The sequence below is a fragment of the Hippocampus zosterae genome, chromosome 11 (genome assembly GCF_025434085.1).
Source record: "Hippocampus zosterae strain Florida chromosome 11, ASM2543408v3, whole genome shotgun sequence".
NCBI classification, from domain to species: domain Eukaryota; kingdom Metazoa; phylum Chordata; class Actinopteri; order Syngnathiformes; family Syngnathidae; genus Hippocampus; species Hippocampus zosterae.
This window is the reverse complement of record NC_067461.1, coordinates 16313664-16327329: the sequence shown is the minus strand read 5'-3', so window position 1 is coordinate 16327329 and position 13666 is coordinate 16313664. Positions and strand designations below refer to the sequence as shown.

General features: G+C 41.5%; 1 protein-coding gene across 1 annotated transcript; it reads left to right on the top strand.

The window, feature by feature from the left end:
* Positions 1-322: 322 nt before the first annotated feature.
* emx2 (empty spiracles homeobox 2) lies at positions 323-4161 on the top strand. The gene is made up of 3 exons (XM_052079954.1): positions 323-1152; positions 1912-2096; positions 3077-4161. The coding sequence occupies exons 1-3, from the start codon at positions 762-764 to the stop codon at positions 3242-3244; spliced, it is 744 nt and encodes a 247-aa protein (XP_051935914.1). The 5' UTR covers positions 323-761; the 3' UTR covers positions 3245-4161.
* Positions 4162-13666: the final 9505 nt, after the last annotated feature.

The window sequence follows — 13666 nt, the reverse complement described above, 5'->3', positions numbered from 1 at the left end:
TGTCTACATCAGATTGGAATGATTCTGATCGGGTAATTCCCTCGCTAGTTTTCAACGAATTGCGACTGTCCACTGTAGCCTCCAATACTTTTTAAACGCAGTCCCACAATGGGCTCAATCGAGCTGAACCAAAACAATACACGGACAAACATAATTGGCAGAGGAATTAAGGCCGACCGATGCAATTACTCGGTCCGGGAAGACTTGGAATAAACTAGCGAATTCTCGTTTCGAGTGCGGACGTGTCAGAGGCCTTCCCCGAGCCTGAGCTCCGTGCGTGAGTTGCGCGCGCTGGCGTGCGTGCGTGCGCGCGCACGGCGTGTTGCCGTCGAGCGGACGAATCGTGTCGGCGTTGCGTTCGAGTCCGCCTCTCTGAGCTCAGGCCGCTTTGCCATTGACGCACTTTAAAGCGGCTCGCTATTCTCCACCTTAAGGCGAGCGGCAGAGGCAGCGGCCAATCAGCATGCCATTAGCGACTTCACAGGAAGCTGTTTATGGGAGTGCAGCGCTAATTAGCCTCATGAACTAACACATCTGCCCGCACCGAGTCACGGAGGAAAACGATCACATCCATGGATTAGTCTGGGAGCTCACGGACACTTTTGATTTGACGTCCTTCTTCGGTGTCCGCCGCGGCGGGTGCGTGCTGCGCTTTTGCTGAACTTCGTCGCCGCGCGCAACAACTTTCGCTTCTTTCCCCAACTCTGGAGTATTTTCCGCGATAACTTCCACTTAAACTGGGGAACCCGGACCATCGCGCCATGTTTCAACCCACACCCAAGAGGTGTTTCACGATAGAGTCGTTGGTGGCGAAGGATAATCCGGTACCGGCGTCCCGCACGGAGGAGCCCATCAGGCCGGCGGCTCTCAGCTATGCAAACTCGGGCCAGATGAACCCCTTCCTCAACGGTTTTCACTCCGGCGCCAGGGGTGTCTACTCGAACCCGGACTTGGTGTTCGCCGAGACGGTCTCGCATCCGCCCAACTCGGCGGTCCCGGTGCATCCGGTGGCCCCGCCGCACGCCCTGGCCGCTCATCCGCTCTCGTCCCCTCATAGTCCGCACCCTCTTTTTGGCAGCCAGCAAAGGGACCCCTCAACCTTCTACCCCTGGTTATTACACAGATATAGATACTTGGGACACAGATTTCAAGGTGAGTTTTCAGATCGCTTTTTGGCGTGGAATGCTCCATTCCCAAAGTTTGTGTTGAGAGAGCAATTTTCAAGCGACATTGCTTCAAAATTGGTCATCGCCTTTCTGTGTGGCGTTATTAATTCAAACAATTGATTTGTGTGAATATTGTATTGACTCATGTTTTCTTAAAGAAAAATATCATATTTTGTGTTTTTTGCGCATTTCGAAATATGTTCTGCAATATGTACTACAGGTTGCATCTTATTGGCACTCAATCACAACTCATTTAAATAAAAATACATTTAAAGGCTTAGTCGTGTTATTTCTATGGATTGCGCCTACATTGTATTATTTTTTTTAATTTGCAGATGGCATGTCTTTAATTTAGGGCGACTCTCTTTTTGTATAAAAAGCAAGCCCCGACGCTCGCATATTGTTCGTGCTATATATATATTTGTACTATTAGGAAAATATTTGCATTGAAATTAAGGCGAAGTTCAATTAACGGACTTTAATAAAAATGGACACAATTATTTCCTTTTCAGTTTTTCAATACAAATTGATTAAATTAAGCCTTTGGTTTAATTTCGTTTTGGCATGTGAAAAATGTGAGATGACGTTTGACGGTAATTCTTGAAATCATTTTTCATCCTAAAATCTCTAACCCCCTCCCAATCTTTGCAAGGGCCTTCATTGTCAACCGTATACGCTGTATCATTTAAAATCCGCCAAACAGATTGACAGCGGGGTGGTCTTTTTTTCCCTTGTTGGGCTTCAGGTAACGAAACGAGTCCCGAGAGCTTCCTTTTGCACAACGCGCTGGCCCGAAAGCCCAAACGAATCCGCACGGCTTTCTCGCCGTCGCAACTCCTGAGGCTCGAACACGCCTTTGAGAAAAATCATTACGTGGTGGGCGCAGAGAGGAAACAGCTCGCGCACAGCCTTAGTCTCACAGAAACTCAGGTAAGACTACAATTTAGCATTTGCATGTATTTATGAATGCATCTCTTGACATTTAATTTTTTTTTACATTTTGAATATATACTGCACCGTGCGTGATGTTCCGTTTCCCCCAAATATTTGCTCTTGTACGTTTCAAATCAAAATGTCTAATTTATTGTGGTATTTAAAATTAAACATTAATTTGCGCAACACGTATTGGGGGGTGGGGGGGGGGTTAAATTGTGTTGTGGCGTATACGAGGCAATACCTGACCCCCGCCCCTTCATTATACAATTCACCTCACCTCATTCTCGGAGGGGTTGCATGACTTTTGTTTCGAGGGGGGACTCAGAGAATGTTTCCTTTCAAAATGGAAGCTAAATGAAGGAGTTAACCATTTTGTGGCTCAGCGATACAAAGAAGGTGGCGGCCTCGGTGGGTCGCGCTGCCATATTTGCCACATTGTTCGAGCCCACCGGCCCAAATGAAGCATCACGTCGTTCAATTAGCACACTGAGAGCTTTTTAAATGCACCTCACTTGCCATTGAAGGGAGTGACAAAGCTGCGTGGGCCAGATAATTTATCGATTTAGATGTAGTTAATTCCCCAGGGTGCTACTGATCATCACGATGAGTGGATTTAGAGGAGCGAATGGAAATCCTTTCCCCTCGTTCTTCTCGTTCTCGTTCTGATTTTATTTTATCAGCCATGTAAAAATGGTGCTCGGCTTAATTGACGCTTGTCGTCGCGGCCTGTTTTTATAGGACGAGCTGTAATTTACGATTGCGTGTTAAAATAACAGCTGCAGCGGTGGTCTATTCCTTTCAATGCTTAATACCATTCAAATTAATCATGACAAATGTTCAATGTGATAATATTTTTACCCTTTCATTTCCAACATGTTCAGTCAGTGTAGGCCTGTGCCCGTTTTACGCAATGATTTGCGCATCCGTGTTTGCTGATACCGATTCTTCCCCCAACCCCCTTCTCTCCACCTTAGGTAAAAGTGTGGTTTCAGAACCGAAGGACAAAGTTCAAGAGACAGAAGCTGGAGGAGGAGGGCTCCGAGTCGCAGCAGAAAAAGAAGGGCTCCCATCATATAAACCGCTGGAGGCTGGCCACCAAACAGTCCAGCCCGGAGGAAATCGATGTGACTTCGGACGATTAAAATGAGACTCAAACGTGCTTCTGAGCGGAGGAGGACACGAATACAGGATACCGTGGGAAGACAGTCGGGTCAAATAACCCGATGTCTCATTTCACATCCCCGATGGGCATCTGAAGCCGACGGAAGGCCAGCTGCGGCGTGGCCCAGCTGTCACCCTGCAGCTCCGTCAGTCCAAAAGAACCAGGAACATGGTACTGACAGATTGTGTGTCACCACCCACCACCACCTGAAATATTCTTTTTTTTTCTCCAATTCAAATTGGACGGTTGCACTTCTATTTTTTTTCACTCCAGATATACCAAAACTGCATTTAAAAAACTTGCATGGTAGTTGTTTTAATTTGAAACAATCAAGTGGAAAACGAAACAAAAATTTGATTTAACTATTTTCAAACAGAGGGGTGTTGTACTTCTTTTTCAACAGTGTGCAGTCTTTAATTCATAATTATCGTGTAAAAGTGATTGTGAAAACATACGAAGTAGCAGTGCTTTATCATGTTTTGCTTTATCAAAAAAAAGAAGCAAAAACTGGTTTTTCTAAAAAAAATAAAAAATGTCAAAGGACGAGAGAGAATTTAAGGGAAACTATCAGGACATTCCTTGAACCTCTAAAGCTTTACCAGTGTGCGGTTGTGCTTGGCCCCACGCAGCCTTCTGTCAGGACGTGAGCCTCCACTCAAAGATGCCACAAGGACTAAAATGAATTATAGACAAAAAATAAAAAAATAAAAATCCAAGCACTGAGCATATTCCATGTACAGAAAAAAAGTTATTGTTATTGTTTCTGTTAAACTCTCTTTTACAGAATGTAAATAATTTTTGTGTATGTGTTAAGTTTGCTACAATTTTAACACAAAGTATACTTCCAAGAAGTATGTAATTGTCAATATTTTGTCAATAAAGTTTTATCAATATGTCGCGTGCTGTTAAAGTACGCAGGCCTTTATTTTAAAAGCACTTCTTAATTGATAGCCGTTGCCGTTTTTTTTCCTGTGCATTGTAAAAAAAAAAAGCAAAAGAAGCGCTCATAATTTGCGCACAATTCAGTTTCTTTCTCATGATTGTGTGCAGCAGCTCCAAAGAGTCTCGACAAGCTTTTGTGAAAGTGCAAATCAGTTTGGGCAATTATCATGCGAGTAATATGAGGGGGGGGAAGAGGGGTGGGGTCGGGGAGGGGGGCATTGCCCAGTGGTCCACTTTAATCTCTTAATCCGGATCCAAGGGGGCTTGGTTGGACATAATTTAGCACAATCTGACTAGCCCTCGCGACGCGATAAGAGAAGGTTGCAATGTGCCGCAAAATGGGATCTTTGTCTCACATCTTGCCGTGCTGCTGCAACAACCGCAACATTACACACTTTTTAGGATCGTGCACACTTTAAATCAGCATGAATGATGAAAGTTTTTTTTGAACGTACATATTTTCGCAAGTGTTCTTTTTTTTTGTAACGTGCAATTTTTACTCGGTCCATTTGATTACAACAGCAATAAAAATCTTTAGAGAATACCATTAAGCGTTAGAGGGGAAAGGGGGGGGCTAAAAGCTTTATTACAAACCCAGCTTTGAAATAGGGGGGGATTAGAGCACTGAAAGGGTCCCACAATAGTTAGAAGAAAAGGTTTCATGCTAATGAGGTTAATGCCCTTTGTATCTCCGGACTCCACAACTTCATTACTCCTATCTCGGGCAACACCGAGCGGCTCAGAGCCTCACAATCCACTCGAGTTTTTCCCCTCCCTGCCTATAAAGACGGATTTGATAGCGGTCCTGTTCAAACTAGATAATTATATCTTTTCAAGTTGGAATTAAGATAAAGAAAGTGCAGTGGAGGCGGTGAGCCTTGATCCGCCACAAACAAAATTTGGCGCACCCTCTGTGCGCCTGTGTGGACACACAGGAGACGGGACGGAGTCTCATTAGAGCCTGCCACCATTTGATAAATTTAATGCATATGTTTTAACCTGCAAATCCCTCTATTCAACCTCTTACGATTAGGAAAATTCCCAATACATGTACCAGCGAAGACAAGTCGGTGACAAAAATGGGAAGATGCTCTTTATGGAAGTCTATATTATATTATATTATATTATATTATATTATATTATATTATATTATATTATATTATATTATATTATATATTGGTATTCATCACATTTCTCGACGACTTACCTTCAAATTACATTATTTTATCTTTATTAAATTATCTTTCATTACATCACATTCTATTATTTCACATTATATTGTTTTAGAGTTGTCACGCACTGAGCAAATTTGGGAGTGATATCTACTTGACAAAATAAACTATATACTGTATATATATTTTTTTCCACTGAGAATTTCGAAGTTAAATTTACAAGGAGAAATTTACACAAAATTGTACTTGCGCAGTTGTAGTTTAATGAAAAGAAGTCGCTCAGGGTTAAGGAACGTTCCCACAAGCTTCAATTTGGAAGACAGCCGCGCCACTCAGTATGTCAGGAGGTGGTGTCTCCAAAGGAGATCCTCAAAACTCTTTTTGGTTATCTGAGTATTACCGCCTGACACCCTGAGCAATGTAATACAAAGTGACGTGGGTTTGTTCATCAACCATTGAGGGACTTTTTAAAAAATAGACTAAGACTATGCAATTAAAAAAAACTCTCCTTTTAAAATGTCGTTAGAATTTCTGAGTGAAAGAAACGTTACTATTTGTAATGTAAATATTACTCCCATTTTTTATTTATAGTGTATTGAATTGCATGCATTTTCATGAACTGAAATATATACCAAAATAACCCCCACGCTAAAACTATTGTATTTTATTGAGCAAGCCGCACAGGTTAAGTAATAAAAACCACGAACCGACATTTACAATAAAAATCATAAACTCCCCATGCATAATCGTAAAATATTATTATCAAAAAAACATAAACCTAAAAATGTAGTAAAAACAATTCTGTTTCGTGCAGTCAATTATTTAAAACGTACATTTTTTTTAAATTCAAAACGCGCAATATGGAAAGAAAAAATTGCGAAAACGAATGTTGAGTAGGCTATTCCAAATATCGTGCACTCACCACACATCATCTCCAGTCCTCCTCGCTTGGATGATGCATTTCCACGTGTACGCCACACAATTTGCTGCATTAAAGATTTAGCGCGCAATGTGAAATAATTATCCTTCAGTGAAAAGTGTATAGTTGCCCCTATCAAGTGACCCCCACTGACCCAAAACCTCTCATCTGCAATTAGTAGTTCTAATGACGTCCGCTGACACCACTAATGTGAATGGAGGCTGAATGGGGGAAGGGAACACACCAGACAGGTTTAATGTCGCCGCTGATATCAAACAACAACAAATTGCATTTTGATATTTTTAGCTCTATTTATTTTTTGGGGGGGGAGGCGAGTAGAAGTTATCCATGGCTGGAGAATCTGCGGCACACACCAGGCCGCCGCACGTTCGCGGACCCGGGTTGCGACTAACTTGAGCTGCCCCGTTTCGCAAATTGCCGCTGAAATGGATCCATGAAACGAGAGAATGGACCCCACACAATTCTTCTCGACCTTGACATAAGACGCAGCGATAAATATACAAGACAAATGAGCAATTACCATCAGCCTTCAAACAACTTGCATCATAATGAATTAAACATTGCAGGCTCGCTTTCGGTCTTCCTTTTTTTTATTTGATTAATAATGAGGCATACATGATGTGAAGTGATGATTTCACAGACGCAGCACTTTCCCGTCTCAACCAGTGCAGTCAGCACATAAGTGTAACTGCCTTCACACTCTGCATTTATCCCATTATTATTATTATTTTTACCATTATTTAATTGTTATTATTATTATCATTATTATTATTATTATTATTATTATTATTATTATTATATGTTGCTTGGATTATATGTAAATTATAAGAAAGTAATAATAATGACGGCAGTAATACTTCCATATTTTATTTTTGTGTATCTTTTACGTATACAACTTTTGAACACAGAGTGTGAACTCAGCATTTGCACATACACACATGTTGTCCAACTGTGATGAGGTAGTGACATGATAAAAGTCATTCACTGATTTAAACACGTAGCATGCATGTTGCCCGGGGTCAAAACACAACAAGAAATGAAAAATAAGGCAATGTTTCATCTTGACTTCATACCCACGATGCACTGCTCTGCACATGCACTCCATTGCTGTCTCCTCTGAAAGCATTGTGACATAAGAGCTATTTATCCTCTTTTTTTTCTTGAACACCACACTACACAACTTTTACAGCCCTCATACAGCCTGCTGAAGTCCTACAGATTCCATGAGGTTTATTTTCTTTAATGAGGTGTGAGCGTGTGTGTGTGTGTGTGTGTGTGTGTGTGTGTGTGTGTGTGTAATGCGATGCTGTTTCATTTGCATATAAGTGGCATGTTTTCCATCCGTCCGCCAGTTCTGAAGGGAGCAATTGTGGACCCCCCCGTCCTCTGAAATTACAAACATTTTATAAGTCGTATGTGCAAGCGGCTACATTCCCCTCAGTGCCCTAATGTGTAACATATGGTGGACTGTACACCTGATAAAATACCTCAGGGGCCCTGCAGTTTGGAAAATCCTCAATTCGCTCCCTAAATAAAACAAACAATGGCTTCACTAAATATATCACATGTGCCTGCTGAACTATTCGGCATCTTTTGACCTGTGAGTTGCCTCGCTCATCACCACTGATATGAGAGTCATCTGTGCAGCTCGATTGCCCATCGAGCGCGGCTATTAATGTTGAAAATAAAGCTTTGACTTCCAAAATCTAGTAGGCAACATTACACTCCCTCACATTGTCTTTCATTACATTACTCTGCTGCACTTAATTAAAAAAGCTTGCTGTGGGTGACAGGTGTACACCTGCTCTGTACATAGCACCGTTTCTCTGTGTCTCCCCCTCTTGGTAACAAAGTTGTGGAAAAGTAAGTCTAATATAGCCCCCTCCCCTCCCCGCCTCCCACCCGCCTCACCCAATATATCACGTTTCTATTGGCAAAGTCCAGGTGCAAATGAGTGTCTGGAAAGTGAAGCAACAGAAAAATAGCAGTGGTGTAGGACGAATGCTTGTTTGCATTGGGATGGATGGATCGCACTTCTGTTTCAACATGACATCAAATATGCAAATATATTCAAAATAAAATATACAGCTTTACATTTCCAAAAGTGGAGAAGACACTTGTGCTAAATATATTGAAGAGGATTTGTTGGCATGTTTGGAATTACAGGTGCACCTCAAAATTGGAACCAACCAAAACTTATGGAAGACATCTGCAGAAACTTGGAGGTCAGAGTAATGTCATGAAAAGATTTATTTTCTTAGGATTTTTTCCCCCCAATACTTATCAGGAGCAGTGAGAAAAGACGAAAAGGATATAGATGGAAGCAATGGGCTCTCTGTATAGAGGCCTGGGCTGATACCAGATTCTAACCATGAGGAAAAAGTATTGCGGTATGATATTATTTCACCAGGTCTCAGTATTGTAATTACAGCTCAAAAATGTATTGCTATGAAATGTTTAGGTAAATAACTTTTTTCCATTGAAAGAGCTCTGTAGATCAAATAAACGTGCTTATTTCTCAGAAAATCACGAGCTACTTTTCACTTCTCTGCTTTGTGAAGTCATGTCATGATGAGCGTGGAAATTAACTGGGATTGGCGACATTAGTTAGCTTGCCAGCTAATTCGTGAGTCTATAGTATTTATTTCTCAATTCAACTCAACTCAACTGTACTTATAGAGCACTTTCAAACAGCCAGCGCTGCATACAAAGTGTTGTATATGGAGCAACGAACATATACAATTTCCCCATTAGTAGTCGCGCGAACTCCCATTGCTGTTTCGAGACAGCATTTATATCAATGTTATGTTGAATCTGTGATTTCAAATTGCAAGTATTGCCTTCTATAGCTGACACTCTTCAAAGCATATTTTGCAAAACTGTCCCCCAAAATGTACTTTCCTGACCTCTTGCACCATCAACTGGAACACAGGGGTCACATTGCCTGCACTGATGATAAAAAATAAACAAACAAACAGACAAACAACACCCCACAGCTCATATGGCTGATGGAACGTTTTAGTTGTTTTGGAATGGTGACTTTTTAAAACAGTGGCATAGCTTGAAAGCGGTAACTGGCCCATGCTGAGCTGTATGCCACTTGTTATCAATATAAGACTTGTTTTATGGCCTTTATTAGTGTGAATGTAGTACTGTTATAGAAGTATTTTTTTTAACTACTGTTTTATTGATCCCAGAACAGATTTATTCAATTATCTTTATTACTTATGTGAAACATTGTTTTGCAAAGTGAATAAATTAGCATTTGGAATTTTTAGATCACGAAACATTTGAACAAAAAAAGTATTACATCCTTAAATGTATTTATTTATTTACATTGTGTTAATGTAATTAATTAAAAGCAGTGACTGATGCTGACTTCCTACTCGGCGAGTTTTCTGTCTCCACATGTGCACAGAGTGAAAGGCGACGAGCTACAGACTGAAGCTCCCCGCAACAATGAAAAGAATGAGTGGTGTAGAAAAACGGATGGAATTAAAGCACTTTACAGTATTTAAAAAAAAAGACTTTCACATCAGTTTTTCGCAGTGTTTGTGAGAACCGGAATGTTCCAAATTGTGTCTGCAGCCCAATCGAGACGTATGCAGAAAGTCTGAACTCTGAAACGTGAAGCTAACCTCTACGCCAAGTCTCATTAGATCCTTTTCAAGTACTATTTGTGTTATCCGTGTGAAACAGGGCCAGCTCCTTGATCAGAACTGTCATAATAGCACCCCTCCAAACACAACATACCCTTAAAGTTAGTTTTAACATGACTTAATATTCCCAAACAATATTTTCCATGAAGCTGTCTGTGTGCAGCTCTGCACCATGTCCTCCCCTCATGCACTATATTTGTGGTGAGGGAGTGGAGTTGCGTGCATTCTGGACCTGCCTCTTTAAGTGGAAAAACGCTCTTCGGTCTGTATGACAAAATAGTGTGTGGGGTCGTTTTGAAGAGTTTAATGTCATGATGGTGGGGCTGCAAATGTGCTGGTTCTCGGTTCAGCATAAACACCAAAACGGCCCCAACAAACCTGAAGACAAATTGTTTTGACTGTTCGATATGGAAGAAGAAATACAGTTTATAGTCCAAACTATAGTATGTGGAAGTATTCCTTGAACGTTTTCGGAAAAAAAGAAAAAACACAATTGTAGTGAGTGCTTTGTTATTTTCTCTTGATCCTAAAACTGCTGTTAAATCTGTTTATATTTGTTTCTAAATACAATTCATTATGTTGGCTTACAACTTTCCAAGTCAGTGCTGTAAATGAGAAACTGTTTTCAATCGCCTCACCTGGTTACAACAAAAGAATACAAATTTTAGTTTTTTGACCTGGCTAAAAAGGGGCTAAGTGATGCACTTAGGTGCCATCAACGGTTATCCGGTTCAATTGCACCAAAGAGTTAACTGGTTATCAATGCCGCCATCAAAAAATACATGTGTGTGTGTGTGTGCGCACATCACGCAGAGAATGGTAAACGAGTGAGAACAAGGAAAAGAAAATCCAACTCGACAGCCAGCGAGTGGACTCCCAAACTTTATTGAGCCAAGACATCCATTTGACATTAGAAAAAATCTGTCTGCACACCGCCAAACAAAAAGTCACAAAAAGTATGACAACCAAAATAATGATGATCTTCTCTCAACTGATTCACAAAATGACGTACTCATCATGAATTCTGGGCCCGTTTAATTGAACACAGGGAAGGTATGATTTATTCAAGTTACCGTACATGAATATCAAGTGCATAGACACGGGTCTTGTACTTTCTGCCATTTAATGGAAGAGCATTTAATTGCTCTGCCTTTCAAAATATATCGCTGGTAAAGTAGATGTTGCGATGATAATTTGATAATTTCCTTCATCAACTCTGACGATCTCTTACGCTATACAAAGGAACCATGGCACCCTTGTTGGGAATGACTGATATAAAAATGATCTGCGATTGGCTGGCAACCGGTTCGGGGTGTCCCCCGCCTACAGCCCGAAATCAGCTGGGATAGGCTCCAGCATGCCCCGCGACCGTTGTGAGGATAGAGCGAATCCGAAAATGGATGGATAGATAAAAATGATGTAAATATGCTAGGCGGCTAACAATAGGGAATATGAAAAAGGTTCATCCTTGTTATACAACATGTAAGATGGCAGATGTAGGTACCATAAAATTTTTGCATCATACGTTCACAAAGTCTTTTCCAGTGATCTCAAATCCTCAGTAGTGTAGAGCTGGAGGGTTGTTGTTTATTATGGGCACCAATTTGGATGATCATTCTGTAAAGAGGGAAAATGTTTTGATTTCAGAGTGTAAATGATTGGTTGTTATCATGCACACTGAGACATCTGTGATTGTCTAATGAACACTTCCGCCATTCCAACTACCTCAATTGATTCCTGCTAATCATTTGCTTTCATTCACTCATAATGTTTCTCCTCTGCGCTGTCAGTTTAGTCATTGAAGAAGAGAGACGCTAACATTGTGTAATGATCTCAAGCAGTCATGACTGATGAATGACAAGCACAAAGCCTTATGGCGGGTTCACAGAAGCTGAAATACTTAAGAGATGGGAATTTTGAAGAATTGTTTTCGACTTTGCCAAAACATCGACAGTGCAGCAATCCATTTTAGATGAGCCGGCTATCACAATATTGGCCTGAGAAGAAATGTAGTCGTTGTTCCATATACTTTGTACATGCCTGAACAAAACATCACCAGTGCGCCCGCTTTCTGTGTGCACACCAGAGTGACATTTCCAGTGGCTGTCCCAGGATGTGTTCTTTAAACACTTGGTCATGGATGCCCTGTCCATTAGGAATGAATGAATTTTAATTTAGTAAAAATGATATTCATGACCCAGCTGATCGGTACAATATGGTTAAAGTGACAAACGGTCAACAATAAAGTGGAATGGCAATATCGCAAAGTCAACTGCAATTAGTCTTCATGTGGACACAGGCACAAGCATGTTTGTCATTGAATCCATTACAGTTATGGCTTGTACAGTACTGTATATAGACTGCCACCCTTAATTATTGGTTCAACTGGTTAAGATGTGTTCCTTAGATGATAATAAATTTGTTTTCCCTCCTAAATAATGTTGTGCCAAAAAAGGAAATTCCAACCTTAACCTCAAGTGCATTAATCCAGTGGAGGAAAAAAATCTCACATCCCAAATGTACAACATAGTGGACTCTTAGACCATTCTTCTTTGCACAATTTCTCAAAATCATGTCCGCGCTCTCCTCTTTTGCCCCCACCACGGGTTTTCAATGGGGATGAGGTCTGGGGACGGAGATAAGATAAGATATGCTTTATTTGTCCCACACTGGGGAAATTTACAGCCTCCAGCAGCAAGAATGTAGGTAGAAAGAAGAAAGAAGAAAAAAACAACAAACACCGTTCAATTAAGTGCAATACAAATACAAAATGGATAAATCACAGTACTATTTACAATTTTCCTTCACATAATTTAATTATTATTATTATTATGATTGTTATTTTTTATTCATCAGCCTGACAGCAGTCGGTAGGAACGAGCGTCTGTATCTCTCCTTCTTGCAGCGCGGGTGTAACAGTCTCTGGCTGAAGGAGCTACCTAGTGCTTTCAGGGCGGGCTGGAGAGGGTGGGAGGGACTGGCCATCATAGCTTTCAGCTTAGTGAGCATCCTTTTGTTGCCCACATCCTCCAGAGTGTCAAGGCAGCAGCCCAGGACAGAACTGGCCTTCCTGACCAGTCGCTCCAGTCTCTTTCTGTCCCGGGCTGAGATGCTGCCTGACCAGCAGACAATGCCATAATGGATGGCCGAGGCCATCACCGAGTTATAGAAAGTCTTAAGGACCCCTGAATTCCAAAAGACCCCAGTTTCCTGAGTACGTTTCGGCTCTGTCCTTTCCTAATCAGGGTGTCCGTGTTTGTAGACCAGTCCAGTTTGTTGTTCAGAAGAACACCTAGGTACTTGTAGGAGGTCACCCTCTCTATGTCCATACCCTGGATGTTCATCGGTGCTGGTGAGGACTGTTTCCTGCAGAAATCCACAACCAACTCCTTAGTTTTCCTAGGGTTGATCTGGAGGAGATTCTGCTGGCAACAGTCCACAAAGTCCTTCATCAGTCTCCTGTACTCCCGATTGTCCCCCTCTGTAATGAGGCCAACAATCGCAGAGTCATCTGAGAACTTCTGAAGGTGGCAGTTTGGAGTGGCGTGTCTGAAGTCCGAGGTTTAGAGGGTGAACGGGAATTGAGCCAGAACAGTCCCCTGCGGCGCTCCAGTGCTGCAGAGAAGCGTGTCCGACTCACAGCTCTGCAACCTCACGTACTGCGGCCGATTTGTGAGGTAGTCTATGAT